General features: G+C 40.7%; 1 protein-coding gene across 1 annotated transcript; it reads left to right on the top strand.

The window, feature by feature from the left end:
* The first annotated feature begins 10,946 nt into the window (after positions 1-10,946).
* On the top strand, positions 10,947-24,761 carry LOC147139451 (cadherin-1-like). Its single transcript, XM_086045170.1, has 18 exons — positions 10,947-11,398; positions 12,405-12,519; positions 13,661-13,749; positions 14,006-14,146; positions 16,241-16,384; positions 16,489-16,644; positions 16,738-16,882; positions 18,562-18,734; positions 19,079-19,207; positions 19,387-19,572; positions 20,539-20,783; positions 20,904-21,046; positions 21,259-21,350; positions 21,617-21,749; positions 21,966-22,184; positions 22,312-22,442; positions 23,603-23,746; positions 23,930-24,761. The coding sequence occupies exons 1-18, from the start codon at positions 11,348-11,350 to the stop codon at positions 24,143-24,145; spliced, it is 2,652 nt and encodes an 883-aa protein (XP_085901296.1). The 5' UTR covers positions 10,947-11,347; the 3' UTR covers positions 24,146-24,761.
* Positions 24,762-25,036: the final 275 nt, after the last annotated feature.

Here is a 25,036-nt window from a genome sequence, read left to right as displayed (position 1 = left end):
GTCCAAATCAAGTTTACTCATTCATTTTTTTCTTTATATATTTGTTGATATTTCAACTATGACAAGAGGCACAGTCCTGCTACCTAAATGATCTATTTGATATTCTTCTTTTTTTCTTTTTTTTTAAATACAATTTTTGTTGAGTGACCGTGATGTGCTTAGTGTCAACATTCTATTAGCATTAATGTTTTGTGGTGGTATTTCATGTATTTTCTATTTCTATGGCAAAAACTTACCTACTCATGTTACTTTCAGTCTTCAAATGAGGATTGGATTGGAGGATGATTTCAGCACAATAAAACAATGACATTAAAAATACAGTTGCCCAAGATGGTCTAATACACATTTTGAGTAGTTTAAGTATGTTTTAAGAGCTTTACAAATGCACATTCAGTATTTGTGTCAGTAGTCACCAGGGGCGGAGCCAGAACGTGGCTGATGGGTGGGCCTGGAAAAATCAGGGTGGGCCTGAATATTTCTCTCACTTCGCACAATCCTCCTGTCCCGACACATCGTATATTGAAATAAAATGACCAACCGAATAACATGAAGTTCAGATTTTCCTTAGACAACCATAATTATGCCATTCTTAATATACAATCAAAAAAACACAATTTCATAAAAATGTAAAAGTATATATTTTTTCATGAATCTCACTGGGTTTGCCGTCTGTAAATATGGCTCCGCCCCTGGTAGTCACATATAATGGACACCAGAAGTGACAGGTTTCAATTATATTGTTAAAACAATTGGGCACATAAAAAATTCAGGCTCAGGATTAATTTTATGTTTAAGACCTTTTTTTGCTCTTTGCACAGTTGCACATTTTTGCAAGAAAAAAAAACCTGCGGTTGACAAATCTGTCAGGTGTGGTGGTTGTTGAAGACGCATTTTTTGTGATTGATGAGGGATTTAACTTTCAAGAAATTGAATTTAATGTCAAGATGCCCATTTCTTAAGAATGGAAGGAAACCCTATCTTTTTCCTTGTTTTTTTCCCATGAAAAATACATTATACTACTAAAAAAAAAATCTTAATGTTTGGTCGTTTGTGTTTTTCAAGTATTGCACTTTTTAACAGTGTTCGTGTGTATTCCTCATGATTAATAAAACTCTGTGTTTTCGATTCATGCACTGTTTGTCTGTTTACGTTGTGTGGGAACATTTCTCTCGATCTATTTGCGTTCTGTACTAATTAACGTGGTTCATCTGCACTCTGGGAGAATGTTATACATTCCAGCATGATAACTGGAAGGACACACTGCTTGTTTGAGTGTGAGAGTAAGGGCGATAGTGAGAATATTTTTACTGAGCGGAATTCCATTTAGGATAAGAAATGCGCTAGAATAAACTGCCCCTTAGCTGACATTCAGCTCTTTATTCGAAAACAATCCAGATTTGAACACTTAGTTTGTCTTTGCATCCATTTTAAAGTCTTGGTTCATTTTACACCAAGATTGGTCAATACATGCTTTATATATACTGCAAGGAGACACTGAGTTTGAGGATTTGGGACACAACTAGGCCCAAACAAAATAATCTTTGTCTTATTCTTGTTTAAACTGAGAAGGTTTAGAGCCATCAGAGTTTTTATGTTTTTAAATCAGATGCCATTGTTTTTATCAACAACAGCTCCCAGGGGAAGTGCAAAGAAAAGAAAATGGGCTCCAGAATGGAACCTTGGATGACGCCAAGTATGACAGGAACAGATAATGAATTAAATTACTATAAAATCTCCTTTCAGACAGGCAAGACCAGAACATCTGAAAGATTGTCATGACCTGTGTGTTTCTTTACAATTGTATTTGGTTTTCTTTCGTGTTATGTTTTCTTGTGGTTCATGTCATGTCCTGTTCATTAGGTCTTTTGTTTACACCTGTGCTCATCAACCTGGTCCCTTGTGTCTTCCCTCAGCCACTTGTGTCTCGTCAGTTTGTTTGTATTTAGTGCCCTCCTTTCATTCAGTCTTTGTCAGCTCATTGATTGATCAGATTTTTGTTTTTTGATTGATTTTATTTTGGGGTTTTTGTACCTGCTGCTCGGGGTTTTTTTTTTTTAATATATATTTTGTTGGGCACACCTTGCTTGTCCTGCCTCCCTGCTTTTCGGTATCTCAACCAAGCACTCACATGACAAAATCAGATCATACCACTGATGTCCATGTAATGCTGGAAGAGAGAGATTAGGTCATGGTCAATAGTATTAAACATAGCTAAAAGATCAATTCTATTTCTATGGCTAAAAAGAGATGATCAAAACCCCTTTAAAGAAGAAGATTCAGTGCTGTTGAGGAGTTCGAAATACGACTGGAAGACATTATGAATGCAATTCACATTTTAAAACGCCCCAAAACATTCACTCGCCCAATCACAGATCTTGCAGCAGCCGTGTTGGATTTGTGATTGACAGTGGGAGCAGAAAGATAAGATGGCAACATCAATGTATATGTTGGCTCATGCCTGTTTTGCTAAACTAGTACCAAATATGGCATAGAAACCAGTGGAGTCCATAACAACAACTCAGCGGAACATCGATAAACGACTTTCAGTTTGTGTTGCCAGTGCGGCGGTCCGGAGGATTAGGCTCAGTAAATACGCGCTAGTGACTGTAGTGCTAACTGCTACGTCACTTGGAGGCAAGAGACTACGAAGCAGCATATTTTCCCACAATGACAGGCCGCCCCAAGAGCGCTGGCAGTTGGCACCATAGATGTACGTTAACTCCTACGTTTTGCTGTTGATACAAATGTTCATTGTTTTACAACTAACTGCACTGCTGCAGTAATTGTTCTTCATCATCATCATCATCAGAATTATTCATGTACTGTAGGTACAGGTACAGTTGATTGACTACGTTTACATGCAGTCAATATTCGGCTTGAGGTGAAAATTCCGATTTCTGAGTTGTTTGGAATAAACCGTTTACATGACTTGAGCGGAAAGAGTTACCCCCCCATATCTAAATAACCCGTTTGTAACGGCAACGCACGGATGGCATGACGCAATTTACGTCATCTCGGCTTTTTACTTGCTTCCGTCAATAAAGCACATTACATTCATATCGCTCATCGCACGAATAAAGCAAAGGATTTCCTCCTCACTTTAAAAGTGTGGTGCCGTACTTACTCTAGTTTTCGGCATGTTTTGTTTATCACTAAACGTGTATTTCGGGTGGATTGCGCGCCAAATAGCATACAAGCAAAGACCAAGATTTCTTGCGGTTGAGCATGCGCAGTGTCCCGCGCATGCGGCATATTCCGATTGCCATATACATGCACGCATATTCGGGTTGGAAAGAGAGTAACCCAGGCATGATGTTATAACAACCCGAATAAGTGCATATTCGGGTTATTGCGCGCGTTTACGTGGCTTTCAAAAACCTTAATACCGCCAATATTCTGGTATTAAAAGGTTTATTGGCTGCATGGAAATGCAGTCATTGTGCTGAACTATCAGTTTTTTGATGTGCTATATTTCTATATTTTTAATAGAATATTGTGTATGTGCATGCTTTGTTTTAAGATGTTTAATGTACTATATTTTTAATATTTATAAGGGTTTCAAATGCTATTAGAGTCTTTTGGAATCAACGTTGGTGGGATGTTGATGGTTTAGGTTTAAAGAGGAAGTCAACCCCAAAATTTTCTTTACAAGAATATGTTCTATGCAGGGCCACTGGTCGAAACATTGCATTTTTATGAATATTGCATTTGTGGAATAAGAGTTAAGAGGTGACACTTGCTATTGACTGAAAATGACATTATACTGCTCAGGGCTCAGGTAATGACCAATGACGGTTCAGCTTCAGAGAACAGGTCAGAAGTGACAAAATGGCCTCCCCCAGATATGGCTAAAAACGGGTGGATTAAGTCTTTTTCCACAAACGCAGTATTTACCAGAATGCCTTGTTTCAACTAGTGGGCTTGCGTAGAACATATTCTTGAAAAAAATGTGTTTGGGTTGAATTCCCCTTTAAGTCATATTCCACAAACGCAATATTAACCAGAATGTCATGTTTGGACTAGTGAAGGCGCAAAGATATATCATTGCAAACAATTCTTGGGGTTAACTTCCTCTTTAAGGGTTGGGGTTAGGCAACCTTAAATACTCAAAGTCATTTAGACTGTCTCCGACGGGAGCATTTTTAAAAAACTTTTGACATGTGACTATTAACATAAAGGATAAGCCAAACCAGTATGTTGTTTTTTTGTTTTTACTTGTATGTCTAAAAAACTACTGTGTATTGCATTTATTAAATCAGTTAACTGCTCCAGAGAATGCAAAATTTTACTTCTGCATATATCAGCAACAACATTGAAACAAAATAGTGTGTTTGCCTTCCTTGTATTTATTCACACCTTTTATTTTCTTGAGACACTTTTCTTTTCTTGGATTTATCCATGGTTAACCTACCATGGGGCGGAGAGCTCAATAAATCTATGTGCAAGGTGTCGCACATTAGTGGTTGTGATGCATATTTTGAGTGAAAAAAAACAACTTTCATTTTAATGTTACAGGATCACCATTATCTTCCAATTTTGAGTCACATTTGAAAAACATGCAAACTACAATAAAAATGAATGTACATTGAATACTCATTATTTGTTTTGCAAAGACACAGAGAGCTGCAGCAAGAGAATCAAAGAACCAGTCTGAAAGATCAGGTGGTCTCACTCAGCCACACTTTGGAATTTATCTGACTACAGACAGGTTTCAGAGGGGCTACCAGATCAAGACTGCTTTCACAGGTGGAGCGGAATAAAAAGACCAATTCCTCTGTGGGAAATGTGTGGGAAGTTGGAACCGTCGCCATTCCCCTGATAAAGGATGTTCTCTTTGTAGCCCAAAATGTCAGATAGACTACATTGTTATTCAACACTGTTGCAATCATTTTAATACATTTAATCTGCAGAACACTATTTGTGTGTAGAAGAAAACTCTTAGATCAGCACAAACCAATCAATGTCTACAACTGTAATTGGGGAAGCAGGAGAAGAAGTTAACAGTTCCCCTTAGTGGTAATGACTAGCGCCTTGCCCTCCCTTCATTTGTTGAGCAATAGAGACTTCCTATGATGCTGTGGCTCTGTAAAGAAAATGCATCTGTGGGAGGAATGCTTTTTAAAGATTATTAGCTGGCTAATTTACAATTCAAACCCGCTGTGGACGTGCTTCAAATGTGCCAGTAGTACTTTACTACTTATCCAACTGTGTTTGCTCACTTCCATTGCGAGCCCCGGGGTTGGATTTGTCGTATTGTATAATTATTTGGGTCCAACAGACGGGAAGAAGTCGCAATCAACAAGTTACTTATTTATTTTCCACACATCCCCTCCTTCACCTTCAAAATAAAAGCGTGCCAGCAAACCACTATACACAGCATGTTTGCTATGGCGTATTTCCGAAAGTAGGGAAGACGCCATGCTTGAGTGCTGCGCGCAAATTGACTATACTCGCGGACAAACTCTGCGCATGCTCAAGTTTTGAAACAGTTACGTTCCAAGTCGGGGGGTGTCGCTTCAAAAAGACAGCGACAACAATGGATAATGTGCCTGCTACAACCATAAAGGGACCGAGATGACTAGACTATGCATTTAATTTTATTGCGAAAACGATCTGGAAGGAGGCTGCTAAGGGGGAACGTGGGTGAGTTGCTTCTTGACACAACACGCACGCCGCTGCCAAACTAGTTTGCTTTGCAGCAGCAGCAACGAGCTGCGTGGTGCATCCTTCTCCAGTTGGTAAACTGTATGTCATCGCAACATGTGACATAATGGACCGATCAGAGCAGCAGCATGGGTGCGTGGTATGTGTTGCAGCACAATGCGTCAGTCATGTGAATCAATGCGGCAGTTGTCTGTCTAAGAAGAGACGTGAGACAGCAACGTGCATGTTTGTATTTCCTTATTGTCACATCACGTAACCCGCGCCTCCCACCTGCAAATAGGGCATACCATTACAAGAGGGGGCGGGGGTGTGGGGTGGGGGTCAATACCACAATCCCTATAACAGCAGTTGTCGCTCGTGCCGCGGGAGTAGAAAGAAGCCTAAAAAGAAACCTTTCACCGAGTAGGCTGAGATTAAATTTGGCCGCCTCGCAAGCACGTCACACGCATAAGGGCTATGCTTACTCCAGCCATTTTTTAAAATTTGTCACCCTACCCCCCTCCGCCCCAAAAATGGGCATCCATCCGGGCCGGAGGGTCCAACCGGTCCGGGAATGTCTCAGGGACGCACTGCCCAGCTCTGTATGTATATATTTAAAAAAGCAACGTTTTTAACCTGGATTTAAAAGCATTTACACTCAGGGCTGATGTCACTCCCGTTGGCAGTTTATTTCATTTGCGTGCAGCATAACAGCTAAATGTAGCTTCGCCACGTTTACTTTTTACTCTGGGCTCCACTAATTGACCCAAGTCTGCAGATCTCAGAGCCCTACTGGGTTTATATTTAATCAGCATTCCTTTAATGTATTAAGGACCCAAACCATGCAGTGATTTAGGGACCAGTAGAAAATTTTTTAAAAATCTGTCCTACAGCTGATTGGGAGCCAATGTAAAGCCTTAAGGACTGTTCTGATCTCTTTGTTCTGGTCAGAACGGGAGTCCAGTAAGAAGACAATTCCAATAATCAATTCTACTGGAAATAAAAGCATGGATACATTTCTCTTTGTCTGCTTGAAGCATGCAATCTTTTAGTCTGGATATGTTTTTCAGCTGGTAAAAGGCAATTTTAGTGATTGATTTGAAATGATTGCTGAAAGTCAGGTCAGCAGCCTAAGATTTCTTGGACTTTGGTTTCTAAAGACAGTGAGTCCCAGATGTTTTCTAACAGCAATCCTCTTTTCTTTGTTGCCGAAAACAATTACCTCAATTTAGTTTTAGTTTAGGGCGGCATGGTGGTCGACTGGTTAGCACGTCCGCCTCACAGTTCAGAGGTCTTGGGTTTGATCCCGGCCCCGGCCTCCCTGTGTGGAGTTTGCATGTTCTCCCCGTGCCTGCGTGGGTTTTCTCCGGGTACTCCGGTTTCCTCCCACATTCCAAAAACATGCATGGTAAGTTGATTGGACACTCCAAATTGTCCCTAGGTGTGATTGTGAGTGCGGATGTTTGTCTCTGTGTGCCCTGCGATTGGCTGGCAACCAATTCAGGGTGTCCCCCGCCTACTGCCCGAAGACAGCTGGGATAGGCTCCAGCACGCCCCGCGACCCTTGTGAGGATAAGCGGTACAGATAATGGATGGATGAACAGTTTTAGTTTAGTGGAAGGAAATTTTGGTTCAGCCAAGTTGTTATATTGCGCTAGACAGTGACAAGCACGTTCATTGAACTGCTGTCATTTGGGGACATTGATAGATAAAGCTGTGTGTCATCTGCATAGTCATGACAGCCAATTTTGGCATTCTGAAGCATTTGACCCAAAGGTAACAGATACAGACTGAACAAAAGGGATCCAAGGACTGATCCTTGAGGGACCCCACATGTCAATGGCCACTCGATCAGATTCAGAACTTCCAATTCAGTTGACATTAGTAAATCGACCTATACAATGTACTTTAGATGTAATTCAATAATCCATTCATCTATTTTCTAAACCACTTGTCCTCATTTGGATTGTGGATAACTGAAGCCTATCCCAGCCGACTTCGGGTGAGAGGGGGTGTACATCCTGTACTGGTTGTCAGTCAATCACAGGACACACAAACAACCCTTCACTCCTATGGGAAATTGACTCGCAAGAACCAAGGGAACATTGAAATTCCATACAGAAATGTTGGGAAAAGGATCTCCTGACTGTGAGGCAGACATGCTAATCACAATTGAAACATGCTGCCCAGATCAATGATTACAAGTATAATTGGAATTTTTTTTCTAACTTTGGTCAATTGGATGTGGAAAAGTCTCCAAGGCCTGCAAAACTAGCTTACATCGTAATCTGACACTGCCTTCCTGCCACTTAACTTTGCTCCCCCTCCTTTTATAACTCCTCTTATCTTTCATCAAGGCCTCCCTTCATAGCTATCCCACATCTTTCACTTGTTAAGTGGTGGCAAATGTAAATGGACCAGTCTTTCTTCTACCCACAGACTTCTGTCCTTCTGTGGGAGGGTGGATGATAGTGGAAGGGAACAGCAAAGGATAGCATCACTTAATTGTTTACATCATCCATGCGTCTACATTACCAGAAAGCCTTGAAATGAGACATTGTTCCTTTTTTTTTTTTTAGGAACCATTTTGCTTTCGGTTCCTTATGTACTATTTGTACTGTAACAATGATCAAAAGGCCTAGATATATTACGTTACATGCCGACAGATAAGGACATTTTTGGGGAATACTTAGCTTTAGTTCAATGGCAATAAATAAATGTGAATCTGACTTTGAGCGAGCGGTGGGGTACACCCTGAATTGGGCACAAGCCAATCGTAAGGCACATATGGACAAACAACCATTCACACTCCCAAAATGGAGTCTTCAAATAAACCGGAACTGCATGTTTTTGTAATGTGGACGGGGCTGTGCCAAGGGTACCTGAAGAAAACCTATGCAAGCATGGGCGGAACATGCAAACTCCACACAACCCCGGGCCCAACGTCAGAACTGTGAGGTGGATGTGCTAACCACTCTTTCACTGTACCACCACTACTGGACTTGTAAATAATAATAATAATAATAATAATAATAATAATAATAATACATACTGTGTGATTTGACTTACTTTTACTTTTGACTTATTTTGTCATCTAAACATACAGTATTTAATACAACCTTCCTAATGCTAGATGTGTACACAGAACAGTGGTGTTACCAGGATGCCAGGTGCGGGTGGGCATTAGTCTTACCTGGTGGGGCAAAAAAGTGCTACAATGCTCAAGTAGGTCGAAATCCAGCGTGGGGCTACCGCACCTTAAAACATTGTTTTGTTTTCTCCTTAATTGAGATAACTGTTGTTGTGATTTGGGCTTAACAAATAAAAGTTGATTTGATTTAGATTTTTTATATCCCATTCATCAGAACTACATCCAGTTTTCTTTGGGTAGGCAGAGCATGTCCGTGGGTGGGCACTGGCCACCCTGCACCCCCTCTGGTAACGCCCCTGACACAGAATATGGTCCATTCTTTAGGGTTTTGAGTCTATGTGTGTCAGTCAGCAGCCCTCTGTGCGGCAAATACAGTCACTGTTGTTGCTGTTCAACCCAAAGACAATGAGTCATTTAACATCCGGGCAGTGGCAAGAAAATGACTTGATGACCCGGGAAAGCCCTCATCTCCAGAATGAATTATGAATGGCTTTTGAATCATGAAGAATAACTTCAAGGAGCATCCATCCATCCATTATCGATACCGCTTATCCTCACAAGGGTGAGCTCTTGCTGGCTACCTTGCTACCTTGCTTTGATTTCATGGCCACTGTGAGAGCCAATCAGAGACGTGGCCGCACTTTGCCCAGATCTGCTATAAAGGCTGTATTGTAGTGAACGAAGCCTACTGATCTGAAGTCACAAAATCATCACGCAACTATGTCAAGTCCTGTGGCACTATGACTTATCATTATAATTATTAATCATTCTGTTCTCATATTTGTTTGCACCAACTTTAGTTCTTAATTTAGCATCTGATTTTTTTATGTATAAGAATGCGCTTACCATCGATACCTTGTTTTTGTTTGAATTCACATACAATGTATTGCACGTGCTGACAGAAGAGATGTTAAATTCATTCATTCATTCACTCATTATCCATACCGCTTATCCTCACAAGGGTCGTGGGCGTGCTGGAGCCTATCCCAGCTGTCTTCAGGCAGTGGGCGGGGGACACCCTGAATTGGTTGCCAGCCAATCGCAGGGCACACAAAGACAAACATCCACACTCACAATCACACCTAAGGGCAATTTAGAGAGTCCAATCAACTAACGATGCATGTTTTTGGAATGTGTGAGGAAACCGAAGAAGCCGGAGAAAACCCACGCAGGCACGGGGAGAACATGCAAACTCCACACAGGGAGGCCGGAGCCGGGATCGAACCCACGACCTCTGAACTGTGAGGCGGAGGTGCTAACCAGTCGTCCACCGTGCTGCCCTGCCAAGGAGCAATGTAGTGCAAATATTATGTTATGGGATTATAAAAACTGATGTATGATTGATTTATGTTTGATAGCTAATAAACACCATGTGTGTTAGTGCGTGTGATTTGTTGCACTTTATTTACATGAAAGTCTGTTTGGGTCCTTTTGTGGAGTTGGTCTGGTGTAAATACAACATAACTTAAATTTACTATCAAGTAGGTATTAGAGTGAGGAAAGTATACAATGAATCTGCCCTTTTCATCTCTTATTAAATTGTAATAGAATGATAAACTTTGTACTGGAGTTTTGGAGCAGTGATTGCCAACCAGGGTGCTGTGAGATATACTGTTGTATCAAGGATGCCGTATCATTTCAAAGTATCATTTCACATAATTTCTCCCAAATATATTATTTATTAATTACAAATAAGTCTTTGTTCATCTATCTATGCCAGCGACTTTTAGGCCGCCTGACAAGCATGACGAATAAATATTTCTATTAGGTAGCAGGGGACTGTCGACATCCACCTGTTGCCACTCATAAAACAGAAAAAAAACATGGCTTCCAGCAGTATCAGCTCTGTGTTCTTTGTAAAGAGATTTGACATTGAGTAAATCAATTTGTGAATAAACTATCATTATATCAGTATTCAATTTTTATTCCTTTTTTTTCTTTGACATTTTTGTTTGTGGTGTGATGTGATCTTTTTCAAATGTGAAATGTGCCTTGGCTCAATAATGATTAGGAAACACTGTTTTACAGTATTATGGTAAACCATGAATATTACCTCAGTTGAAAGAGACAGACAGACAGTATTAGGGTAAGCAATATGTATTGCCTCACTTGAAAGAAAGAGAGCGAGGGTGAGAGAGAGAGAGAAACAGACAGAGAGCGCGGGGGCGGGCTGGTTGGAAATTGACATCTAAGAGGAACAGAAAGTTGTAGCAGGACGGATCCAAGCAACCATACAGATTTATCTCAGCACAGAGGCTGTCTCTGGCCCATGTTTGTGACCAAGCGGCTACAGAAACTGTCGGTATCGTCCAGGCAGGCGTGTCGGTCTCTGTTGTCCTTATGAGGAAGGCGGAAGCGGAGCACCTGTGAGCTGACGTCACACATTGAAAATACCTGCAGCTACTCGTCCGCTGAACTCGTCCAGCTCGACAACCTCCTCGCCCAAGACAGGGCGAAGAAACTACAACGGCCGGCGCAAACCACCTGCTGAGGAATAAACGACTTATTTTACTGTCAGCATTTCAAGGAGAGCTTTTGGGGACTTCCAGGCAGATGAGGGCCGCCACTTTCGCGGTGTGGGGAACTTTGTTCGTCGTTCTTCAGGTGAGGTTCAGTTCCGCTCTACAACCTATCAAAATGCCTTTAATTTGCTTCTCTCCAGGCTTTTTTTGTTTTTGTACACTATATAACATTTATATTAGCTCTTCCATTTGGGTAAATGATTGCTTTTTACTTTGTTGTCGCAAATTTGCCGAATAATTTAAGTTTAACAGCGAGTCGACGAAATTAGACGCCTACGAGGGCTAATTTATGTTTGCGCTGGCCCGTTGATACGGTTACATTTTTAATACAATTTTATTCCTGCTTGACTGAGTGTATGTTTTAATTGAGTATATTTCACGTTATCATTCAGACAAAAAAAAAAAAATAGCAACCACAATCCAGTCCACTCAGACGTTAGTAAAAGACACGTTTGAAGTTGCCTGTTGTCGGGCACGTTAGCAAAAGCAAAGGGCCTCGCCCTTGTCGTGATGTCATTAACTGTCGGCAGGTTAGCGCTTGGTCAATCTCTCAACTTGTTCTGTCCTTTCATATTGACCCCTTTGAAGTTAAAGACACAAAAACGGTCAGTTTTGTATGTACGCACTCACTGAATGTGCATCTGGAAGAAAGTGAAAATGGATCACATTATGTTACTGTTTTTGCAACGCGTCCACTATTGGAAAAAACATTGTAGTATCGCTTGCTAATTGCAAGAATAAATTATTCATATGTATAAATGGGCCAAGCACCTGTACTGCATATGAGATAGTTGACACACGTAGAATTCCGAATGTTACTTTAATGCCATTTCTTGCTGCTCAACTTTAACGGCTACATGTGTTGCTTTTCGTGTGAATTTATATATTTTTTTACTCAAGCATTACAATTATCAGCAAACCAAATGGCTGAAGTTGCATTAATCATGTGCACAAACTGACTGTTGAAGCAAAGTTTTGAGTTGATCAGAGCCCAACAAGCAGTGAAATTGAGAAGAAAATTGAAATTTTAAGAGTAACCTCTTTTTCCTCACATGCATAGAGCTCTGACTGTCTCTATCTTCTTCTAGGCTTTGGCTGTAGCTTCTGCTGAAGAGCAATCATGTGTACCTGGGTTTCAGTCAGACATGAATGTTTTCACAGTGAGCAGAAAGCACCTAGCAAGGGGCACAGTGTTGGGCAAAGGTAAGACCAATCACAAAGTTGTTGAACTACCGGTTTTAATTTCAGTGTCATTTTGTTCCACTTGTGACTTTTGTGTATATTTTGTAAATAAGTCCAGTAACTGCTAGAAAACCAGCCATTCATCAAACTGAAAGGTCAAAGAGGAAGTTTGTTGACAGGGCGAGAACATTTTCTATAGATCCATGCTTATCATTAGTGATACTTGGAGGCCAGGCATGCTCAAGTCTCAGCTTGCTGTGCCTCATCTAATGATCTTTCCTGCACGCACTAATGTCCCCAAGCCTGTTTTGCAAAGCCTCTCTTTTCAAAGCATGTCAACAGCTGCAAGGAAAGAGCTTTTTTTTTTTTTTTTAATAAACTCAACAACACAGCCTGGATAGAATTGTGAATGTACATTTTCCAAGGATAATAACATTAATAACATGAAGGGCAAGTTGTTTGAACATGTTTTTACTTTTTCTTAACATTAACAGATATCACAGAACTGATCCCACGGTTCAGTTGCAACATGTAAGCCTGAAAAAAACGTTGCCATGTCATAAATTCCATTTTTGTTCATTACACTTTCTCCTTTTCCATCAATGGTACCCTTTTGTGGTGACATAAGAAAAACACGAAAAGCAAAGCACTTGTACTTGTACTTGTACATCCATTCGATGCTCCTTAAGCGTTTGACTTCTGAGGCCTATTTCTGAAAAAAATCCTGCTTAAATTGAAGAAAGTGTTTGATTTAAAGCAGAAGTCAAACCCCAAAAATATTATTATTGTTATTAAAAATAGAATATGTTCTATGGCCCACTAGTCGAAACACAGCATTCTGATTAATATTGTGTTTGTGGAATATAAGTTAAGCAACAAAATCCACCCGTTTTTTGCCATCTCTGGGGGTGGCCATCTTGTCAGAAATGCAAGTTAATATAAAAAGCATTACCTGCTTTACATGTTATTTTCATTGTCTTGATGTATTCTCCTGAACTGGTCATGAAGGTGATAAGTGTTTAAAAAAATCTTTAAAACATTTTTTCTTATCATGTTTATCTTGATTTTAGCATTGCAGCAAGTGATGTTTTGTTGACGAAACAAAAAATTACCAATATATAATTTTTAAAATTTTATTCTCATTAATGTTTCTCTGCTATAGTGGACTTCACAGACTGCTCCGATCGCACGAGATTTCGTTTTACAAGTGATGATTCACGTTTCATGGTACAAACAGATGGTGTCTTGAAGGTGAGATTTTATTCCGTTTTATTGACTTTGTTTGCGTCTTTTGTCCTATAAGTGGACACCTTTTTGAATGAAACAGTAGAAATATCTAAGTAACTAAGGGAGTAGACCATGAAGTGTTTGCTTGGTGCCACTGCCTGGCATGATGAAATTTATGATATGGTCATTTGACAAACAAAAAAAACTAAACATGTGCTGGCCTTTGATTTTATGTTATTTTTTAAATTAAAAAAAAATTTTTTTTATGTTTTTCATTCAGATGAAGAGGATGGTTTCTCTTCATGAAGCTCAAACTAACTTTTTGATTCACACCTGGGACTCTCAAGGGCACAAGATAACCAGTCCTGTCATGGTATTGCATCATGGCAACCAACACCAAAATGCTGAGCGTCATGCAGAGGTAGGATAAAGCTTTTTCGCCCTCTCCCCCAAACTAAATGCACTATATAACGCAATTTGTTTGATAATATGGTTGTAGTTATTTCGAAATGAATTAAAACAAATGTGTTGCACGACAGTACCTGGTATTTTCATGTAGTATTCACCTACTCTTCTTTTGGCACTCATTGATTCTCAACTTCATTTGTAATGCAGTATAAAGTTTTATTGTATCACTTTACTGTGGATGGCAGAGGTCAATTACTAAGACGTGGCTGAATTGCACAACTGCCCCCTCTTGTGGCTAGATTAAAATGTGACTATGTCTCCACATTTTTTAATACCTTACTTTCTGAGTCCCACCATTGTTAAAGTGTCACTGTCACCTAAATAATTTGAAGTATATTTTTGGATGTCTTGTATTCATTAATTATAATTGTCATAAAAGTTTCCAATGTCTAAAACTAATATAGGGCTTTAACATTCAAGAAGTTGCCAATCATTCTTATCATCCGCAGTCATTTCCACTCGTTGATGAATGTCGTCACTCACCAAGCCTATCACAATAACACATCTTTTTAGAACAGTATAGGTATATTTCCGCCTAAACCAGGGGTCGGCAACCATGCGGTTCTTTCACTCGTATGTTGCGGCTCTGCGTGGCTTGGGAAAATACATAAGTGTCCAATTGAAGGTTATGTTATTTGTCTCAAAAACGTGCATCATGTCTTCAGTAAATCAAAGTTTTTGGCCACTTTCATATGTGGTCCTATATTGGAAACATATCGGATTTTTTTTGCAATGAGACCGCAGTCTGAACCTCCAGGTCTCATACATCCGACCGACGTTGACGTCAGGAGCCCAAAATGCTGTCAGTGCTGACAGCGACTCTGCAGTTGTTTTGAGTAACAAAACAGTACAGAGTAACAGTGACTTTATCCATCCATCCATCCATTATCTGTACCGCTTCTCCTCACAAGGGTCGCGGGGCGTGCTGGAGCCTATCCCAGCTGTCTTTGGGCAGTAGGCGGGGGACACCCTGAACTGGTTGCCAGCCAATCGCAGGGCACACAGAGACAAACATCCGCACTCACAATCACACCTAGGGGCAATTTAGAGTATCCAATCAACTTACCATGCATGTTTTTGGAACGTGGGAGGAAACCGGAGTGCCCGGAGAAAACCCACGCAGGCACGGGGAGAACATGCAAACTCCACACAGGGAGGCCGGAGCCGGGATCGAACCCGCGACCTCTGAACTGTGAGGCGGATGTGCTAACCAGTCGACCACCGTGCCGCCCAGTGACTTTATATTTAACTTTAATCCCACTTGAAACATGAAGCATAAAGTGGACATTTATGGTGATAGTAGTAATTCAGCCACGGCTTGATCGGCTCATTGTTTACGCGCTGTTATGACGTGACATCATCTTGAGTGACGTCTCCTTGAAATGAGATCAAAAAGATAAAGAAAGCGTAAAGTTGAAATTGACTTCCCAGCCCTGATTTGCAGATGCTACATGTGTGCAAAGGTTCGGGAGTCCCAGTAACCAGGTCAAATAAATATTCAGGCAGTTACTTTGCAAATATTTATTTTCATTGTTCAATGAAATGGTGCTTTTTTTCCACTGTATTTTTGAATTCAGGCACTTTAGTTTGCTAGATGGATAATTTAAGAAAAGGTGTGAACCACATGCTGTGTTGAAAAGCAAAGTCGCCCAAAAATTCTATGAATCCGGTCTTAAGTCTGTGAAATGTTCTCTTTTTAAATCGTTTTACTTTCTATTACAATATTTTCTGTTACTTGTTTATTTGAACAAACACATATTTTAGATAAAATCTATTTAAAAGTACAACAGATGCAGGCTCTGTTCACAAATATTTTACTGAAGCAAATATTAAACATTTGGTACAGAGGTAGAGAGAGTTACTAATACCTTCCTGCCCCACCCCTCGAAAGGCTGGTTCAACCTCTTTATTTTTTGTAGGTGTAGCATTGAGAAATTAGATTAGAGTGCCTGGGCACGCAGAGTCGCCTCAGTCGAGAGGCCTGGTTGGTATAACCAAGACAGCTATTGTGCAAGTATTAACTTCTTGCTACCTTTTTTTTTTTTAGAGCACAGGTGATGATGGAGATGTGCCAGTTCTGCAATTCCCGAAGTCTAATCAAGGTTTAAGAAGGAGAAAGAGAGACTGGGTTATTCCGGACATTAATGTTGGGGAGAATGACAGAGGTCCTTACCCCCTCAAAGTATCTCAAGTATGAAAACCCCGTTTGAGTATTTTATTCTGCAAAAAGATTTACAGTGAATTGTGTGTATTTCTTTAAACAATACACGCTCACTTCTCCTACTTTATGTGTAGATTAGGTCAAATGAAGACAAGCTAAAGAAGATATATTACAGCATCACTGGTCCAGGAGCTGATCAGCCTCCTGTTGGCCTTTTCTTTATGGACAGAGACACTGGTAATCTTTATGTCACACAACCACTCGACAGGGAAAAGCAGCCAAAGTACTTGGTAAGATACTCATCCTCTTTTGGATTAATACATGCTTGCTATGAAATGTGTATTGCCGTACAACAAGTCCAACCTTTTTCTGTCTATGTGCAGTTTAAAGCGTATGCAGTGGCAGAAGGTTCTGGAAATGCTGAGGAGCCCATGGAAATTATTGTCAATGTACTTGACCAGAATGACAACAAACCAGTTTTTGAAAAGGATACCTACTTGGGAGAAGTGGCTGAGGCATCACCAAAAGGTACTTCCAACTGGATTGCTTTGAAGAAGTCTATCTGGGCTGAAGAACACATTTGCTATTGACTAAATCTAAAATGCCTGCCAAAAACAACACTGATTGACAGCCCTGCCAATAGTGGCATAAAAAAACCCAAACCAAAACGTATTTTAAATGAGAAGTCAACCTAAAAGTTTTCTTTACAATATTATTTTCTATGTAGCCCCACTAGTCTAAAAGGCATTCTGATTGTTACCTTTGTGGAATACAGGGAGTCCTCATTTTACGAACGAGCTCCGTTCCTGCACTGGCGATGTAACACGAATTTCCGTGTATGTCGGAATTTACCGTTAAAGTTGGAATTTACGTCAAAATACTTTGTATAAAAAAAAAAAAAAAAACGAAAATACATTAAAATAAAAAGCATAAGCTGCTGTATTTAGCATTACCGCCGAGAAGTGGATCGAGAAAGGAGAGGAAGTTGAAAAGACAAAGATAGTTCCGCCGCGCAGACACGATCGAGACACTGCGCATGGTCATTGCTCAAACGCAAGGAATGCTGGTCTACAGAAAGTGCTTGTATGCGGAAGTGCGTTGTTTGCCGCGAAACCCATCGCAAATACACAAGCAGAGGTAAACAAGCTCAGAGACGCAGCACAAAAGCACACTTTTGGAGCAAGCAGGAAACCGGCTGCGTCATTCATGTGGTGAGTGACATGAGTATCAAGTGTTTTATTGACGGTTGAAAGTAACAAGCGCAAATGATGTCCGTTTGAGTCATGATGTTGTGTGTCACCGTACACAGTTGGTTATTCAAAAGCCGGAGCAACTCTGTCCGCTCAATCATGTAAACGAGATATTCAGAATGTTTCAGAAATCTGAACATTGACTTTAACCCGAATATTGACTGCATGTAAACGTAGTTACTATGGTGCTGGGGACAAAATGGAGGAGGAGGCATGGACGTCGTAAAGTCGAAACGTCGTAGGTGCGTACGTTGTAATTCGAGGACTACCTGTATTAGTTAAGAGCCATGATTGGTCCTTTCCTGAGCAACTGTGATGTCATTGGTCCTTTCCTGAGCAACTGTGATGTCATTTTCAGTCCACCGAAAGTGACAAAATGGCCTCCCTCAGAGATGGACAAATACCAGAGGAATTTCCTGCGTAACCCATAAGTACTGTAATTTTAGCGCAAGACACAACAGTAGTTACACTGCATAATTTAGTCGTATACTGTAGTGCAGTGTTTTTCAAACTTTTTTGAGTCAAGGCACATTTCATTGAAAAAATCCTGCGGCACACCACCAGCTGAAATTGTGAAAAAAAAGCTTATTTTAACAATAACAAGCGTTTTTAAACATCGAAGAACGACGTTATATTATAACGTCTTGAATAGGAATTAAACACAAAGAAAAAAAGGGGAAAAAAAAATCAATCAAGAAAAGAAACGAAAAGATGTATCGATTGAATTGATTAATTGCCCAGCCCTAGTTACCACAAAGCTGGAGAGTGGGTTCAGATGCGGTTAAAATGTTGGTAAGAGATGCCTTTAGGGCAACTTCAGCAACTGACTATTGATAAAAGGTGATCACTTTGAGGCATCCACTGATACTGTGATTGTCATTTCTCATTCAAATGACCTGCTGGTTTCTTTGACATCATACTGTACAGTATGACCTTTTGTTATTTCTTACTTGCCAGGTTTTGAGGTCATAAAGGTGAATGCCACAGATGTGGATCAGGAAAACCATGACAACTCTGATATCCGTTACCGTATTGTCAGCCAAGATCCAGAGTTTCCTGCACCAAATCTTTTTGTCATCAATTCAGTGACTGGAGTCATCAGAGTCAATGCTGGCGGCTTGGACAGGGAGGTGAGGCCTTCATCACCATTTTTAAATGGTCTGCTCTTAATCAGTCTATTAAACACATCCTAATTGTTATTCGTAAAAATGCATCATAAAACATTTTTTATTGGCACTTAAGTCCTAATGTGTCGATGGGGTAACGTCTAATCCTCATTGTCTGTAGTCAATGTACCATCCGCCAAGGCAAGGGACAAACAATGCTACACAATAATGCACCTGAATTTCATCATAACCTCCGGCCTTACACAGAATAAAAAAAAAAACAACCCACAACTCCTTCACTGTCACGTCAGTTTTAGTTTTCTGTTAAGTTGTACTTTTTTTTTTTTTTTTTTTTTTCCCCCCAACAGAAATATCCCATGTACACTTTGCAAGTGGAGGCAGCAGACATGATTGGTCAGGGCTTGTTTGGACAGGCAAAAGTTATTCTCACTGTGACGGATAGCAATGACAACGCTCCAGTATTCACCCAGAAATCGGTGAGTACCTGTTTAGTGGAACATTCAATTTTGTTAATGGATGATCCCAGCATCTGTAATGGCATCAGACTTTTTTTCTTCGAATATCTCTTACCTATGTTTTATTTATTGAAAACTATGCAGCATGTGCCACAGTACAATAGTTCATACTCTTGTTTCACATCTTTTAATTTTCACAGTATGATGCAAAGGTGGAAGAAAACAGAATGGGAGTTATAGTCGTGAAGATGACAATAACAGATGGTGATGAGCCACATTCTCCAGCCTGGAATGCAAAGTTCAAGATTCTTGGTGGTGATCCCTTAAAGTTCTTCTCTGTGGAAACCGGAAGCAACAAGAATGAAGGAATCATCACTACTGTCAAGGTATCAAATGAAGTCCCAAAAAAAGAGGTTTGGTAGTTGTAACTTTTAGACAAAGCACCCATACTGAATCCAATTTATAAGATAACCCCCCCCCCCCCAACACACACACTTTTTATATAGCTATGTCAAAACACGTCATCTGAGACAGTGGTCCCCAACCTTTTTTGTATCATAGACTGGTTTCGATAGTAACATGCATTTCGCGGACCAGCAACCTTTCGTCTGCAGGTTGGGGTGGGACTCAACATTTTGTAAACTTGCATTTTCTTCATTCATTTCAAACATTTTTATTCAATAGTGCAACAAATGTAGAAGCCAGAGCTGGGCACTCCGTCTCTGGGCCGGGCCGGACCAGTCTGACCCTCGGGCCCGGCCGGATGCCCATTTTTGGGGCGGAGGAGTAGAGGGTGACAAATAAAAAGAAAAAAAATGGCTGGACTAAGCATGGCCGGAAGTGGATTTTGGTCCGGCCCACTAATCGGCCCTCATGCTTTCGACGTGGTTGCGAGGCGGCCAGCGGGCGGAACGGGGCGTGGGGTGCTAATTTTTATGAATAAGGACGGGGGGTTGCGGCCGGAAGGGTACACCCAGGTCAAGGGTGGAGGATCGCGGCCGGACCGGCAGAAAAGGCTCAAGTGCCTAGCTCTGGTAGAAGCATATAAAATAACAGAACTACTAAAAATGGGCTCAACAATAATGAATACGCCTAAGTTATGATCCGACGTACGGCGTTTAATATCATTGCTACTTCTGAAATATGCATGATCAAAAGATGACACGATTGAACGCTGCTTTTGTCCGGTAGCTGCCGGCTAGTTATTAGCGGCTAAAGTGCTAATGTTTACGGGGACAGGCTGTGCAAACTGTAAATAAAATTCAAGACACGTTTGTACAAGTTGAAGACGTTTTTACCTTCACAATGTAGATGAATTGAATTTAGTTCTTTTGAACATTTTATGAATGCAGGGTCTGGACTTTGAAAAGAGCAGCAAGCACACTTTGTTGGTTACGGTGGAGAATGAAGTTCCTTTCGCTACTCCGTTGCCCACCTCCACAGCCACGGTGATTGTAAATGTGGTCGATGTTAACGAAGCCCCGGTCTTTGATCCAGTGGAGAAACTTGTGTCCAAACGGGAAGACCTTCCGGTCGACAGTGATGTGGTGCAATACATTGCTTCAGACCCAGACATTGCACGCAAACAGCAAGTCATGTAAGACAAGTGTCCTCAGTTTATTTTAAAGGCTCATTTAACTGCATATGCATCTCTACAGGTATTGAATTTCTGATGTAAATTCACTACTGTTTTTTTCTTTCTTTTCTTAATTTCCAGATATAAAATAGTTAGTGATCCAGCAGGCTGGTTGAATGTGGCCAAAGATACAGGCCTGATCACAGTGAAGAGTGCCATGGACAGAGAGTCCATTTTTGTCAAGGACAACAAATACACAGCACTCATTGGTGCATATGATAATGGTAAGTGAAGGTCACAATCTTGCATTTTAGCAGATGTGTTTAGAGGGATGTAATTTACAAAACGGTTGTTAAATGACTTGATGGTCTTGATATGGTCTCAGTTAAAGCGACAGATACGCTCAATATTCATATCCAGACATTCTTATGAGTACAACTGAAGTTAATAGTGCTGTTTCAGAGATTCATTGAACGTTTCCTTGTCTGTTCATTAGATGAAGTTCCAGCCACAGGAACAGGTACACTGATGATCCTCCTTGAAGACGTTAATGACAATGCACCCACAATTGAGGAACGTTCATTCACGGTAAAGGGTCCTTTTCTGTATCTTCAGCATTTTACTACAGCAATTCTGGTTTTGGATGGTTAACGTTTTGGTGCAGTTCAAACCCGGAATTCTCAAACATTCGACACAGAGTACCATCTCAAAAATTGTAACTATTGTAAACTATTTCAAAAAAGACTTTTTAAAAAAAACAATTTTTTTTTAAATATTACTGTAAGCAATTCCCTCAACGTTATGCAAAGTTTGATCATTATATCACTGCGCTAAAAATGTGTTGTGTTCCACAGGTGTGCAACAAAGAACCTGTTCCTCAGGTGCTGTCAGTCACCGACAAAGATGGACCTGGCTTTGCCGCTCCGTACAGAGTTGCTTTAGATGGCATGTCAAAGAACAACTGGACTGCTAGAATGAACGACTCCAGTATGTTCAATCACAAGAAAATTGCCACATGAATCAAATAACTTTTACTTTCCTTTGCATCCACCAAACTGAGAACTTGAATGAATAATGTGCGGAATTTGGGGAGAAGTATTTGGATCAGTTTCACACATTTATGTCTAATTTCAAAGCCTGTCTCCCTGCAAATGTGTAGTAATTATAGGAAGGCTTGTGACGTCAGTTGATTTGTTGTTCCAGAAACGGGTATTATCTTGAACTTGGCCATGGAGCTGCCAAGTGGAGAGTACACTGTGGTTCTTCGGGTGGCGGACAACCAGGGATTGGAGCAGGACAGCACAGTTCAGGCCAAAGTGTGCGACTGCACTGGGGACGAAGTGGTGTGCAAGGGACGAGTGGCGGGCGGCACCGACCTGCCCGTTATCCTGGGGATTCTGGGAGGAATCCTTTTGCTTCTCTGTGAGTCTGACATTGGGTTTTGACTTCCTCACAGTGCCACTGACTTCATTGGCTCTAATCCTCAGATTCGCACGCCAATTGACCTTGTAGTTGTTTATTATTGTCGTTTTGCTCTCTGCCCACCCAGTGCTGCTGCTACTCCTGCTGCTGTTTGCAAGACGGCGAAGGGGAGAACAAAAGCAGCCTTTACTGCAGGAAGACGATGTCCGGGACAACATCTATTACTATGACGAAGAAGGAGGTGGGGAGGATGATCAGGTATGTTGGTCAGCATGTTGGGAAACACAAAGCTGTCACGTTAGACTGCCTCAAAGGTTTTGCATAAAGTACAAAACACTGACCGATCCAATTGGGCATTCAAGCATTGTGCCATCAGGAGTGCTATAGGAAACTGTCAAACCTTACTTTGATGAATAACATTATATTTGTAAATAATTTTGGGACAATCTATGCCAGCAACATATAGCCCGGAAAATACTGTAATTGTTGTGCTTTTGCCTATAAGTTGCTCCTGAGTTGAAGTAGTACCAGTCAATAAATGGATTACAAAGAAGAAGAAAACAAATCGCTCCGGAGTACATTACATTTTTGGGGGCAACACTGCTCAGACCGCCACCCGAAATCCCTTCATCGTGGTGACAGCAGCAAACGAGTACCGGTTGGATTAGAAATGTCTGCTTCTAACTACAGAGAAGTTTTTCTTTTTCGTTTGAAATGGCCTGATTTAACTAGAATCCTGCATCTCATTGTGGCCAAAGGTAGAATTCAGGTTGGTTATTGCACCTTTTGCTGCTCTAAATGGTAAATCCTTGTTGCGGTGAATGCTGCATGCTAAACTACAGAGCTAGCTTTATACGTCTCACATTAGTTTCCGTGAGTACTACTATTTATATTTCTTGTTCTTTTTCTACTTTCTTTTGGTGGTTGACAAAGACTTGTATTGCTTTCCCGCCACCTTAACCTTAAGGTAAGTCATTTTAAACTAAAAGAAAAAAATGCGTCCGTAGTTAGAAGCGGAAGATTTTAATTCAACTAGAACTTGTTCGCTGCTGTTAGCATGATTTGGGCACAGGGATTTTTGATGTGCCAAATCCAGTCCAAGATCTAATTTAATATATACAAGTCGTACCTGAGTATAAATTGCTGGACCAGCCATACTATGAAAAAATAAGTGACTTGCAGTCCAAAAAATACAGTAAATGCTCTTCTTACAATAAATCTCTATATCCACCTGTTGCCATTCATACAACAGAATAAATCATGGCTTCCTGCAAGTACATCAGCTTTGTGTTCAAATGTAAACAGGCTCACATTTCATACTCGGTTAATACATTTGTTAGTAATTTGAGACTAGTATTTGTAATTGTTTGGTCACTGTGTTTTTCATCGTATGTCTCAATGTGTAATCTGTCTTCCAGGACTATGATCTTGGTGTACTCCACCAAGGTTTGGACAACCGTCCTGAGGTGTTCAGGAACGATGTGAAGCCAATCTTCCTGACAGCTCCGCAGTACCGACCTCGTCCTGCCAACCCAGAGGAAATTGGCAACTTCATTGACGACGTGAGTCAAGTGCATAGAATATGATATAGCGTTCCGAATGACCCACATTTGCTCAGATACTCTGATTGATGCATTCCGATAAATGTATGAAAACAGTGTATCCTCATTGTTAAGAAGCAGTCATTGTTTTCCCCTCCAATTCAAAAGCTTCCCGAAACAACCCATGCGTGTGCTACCTTGCAGAACCTGAAGGCTGCTGACAATGACCCTACAGCGCCCCCCTATGACTCCCTGCTGGTGTTTGACTATGAGGGAGGCGGCTCTGACGCAGGAAGCCTGTCCACTCTGAACTCGTCCAGCAGTGGAGACCAGGACTATGACCACCTTGGTGACTGGGGGCCTCGCTTCAAAAAGCTCTCGGACATGTTCGGTGGAGGAGAAGATGACGACATGCTGTAAATGGACCGAGCAGAATGGATGGGGAACGCACGAGAGAATGAATGTATTGTGCCTGAATGTGAGTTTGATGTAAGCATGGACTGATTAGTTGAAGCATTCGGTCTGTTAACTGCACATTCCTGTTGTCCGTAACAGCCACTGCTCGAAAGCCAAAGGAAGCTTGCTTGGTTTTTGTCTTGTAGTAATGCCCCGTTTGGAATAGCTACACTTAGTTTCAATTCCCTTTGGACATCCAGGGTTGGTACTAAAGGCTTTTTTTGGTTTGTTTGGTGTGTTTAAAGAGCCATGTGTTGGATATTATTGAATTTTTGAACGGGTATTGTTGCGTTAGACATGGTGACCCGAGAAACTTGCAGATGCACTGGTCAAATCAAAACTTGATTGCAACAATGAGTTAGTCTTTTACAGTGCCTCATTCTGGTTTTGTACTACTGCTTCAGTTGAATTTTATTGTTATGTTTCATTCTCTCTTTTGGATGACACAATTATAAATAACTTACATGGAATCATTTTTTTTTTTTACTTTGTAATGGAATCATTTTTTTGCTGTTGCTTCCATATGAACTTAGTCTGAACCTTTAAGTTTGGATTTTTATAAAGTTATCTTAAAACAGTTTCTGCTTTGTGGCTGGTCTCTTTTTGTACATCCAATTATCTGAACTGCTTATATCTGCAATAATTGAATGGAATCACATGCTGCCGCTTTGCATCATGAAAAAGTATCTGAAGATGTATTCATTTCCATCCCTGCAATGGTCATGAATTAGAGCATTCACGCCTTCTCCCTTAACTTCAGCAGCACATCTTAAGCTAAGATAGTAACAATTTTGTTTTCCCAATGTGATGTGTGCCTATTCTTTCATCCATCCAGGCCAGATGTATTCTCAGGGC

Source organism: Filicampus tigris, chromosome 11 (genome assembly GCF_054856515.1).
Source record: "Filicampus tigris isolate MCC_2025a chromosome 11, RoL_Ftig_1.0, whole genome shotgun sequence".
NCBI lineage: Eukaryota > Metazoa > Chordata > Actinopteri > Syngnathiformes > Syngnathidae > Filicampus > Filicampus tigris.
The sequence above is the reverse complement of the archived record's forward strand: the minus strand, read 5'-3'. Positions and strand labels throughout refer to the sequence as shown.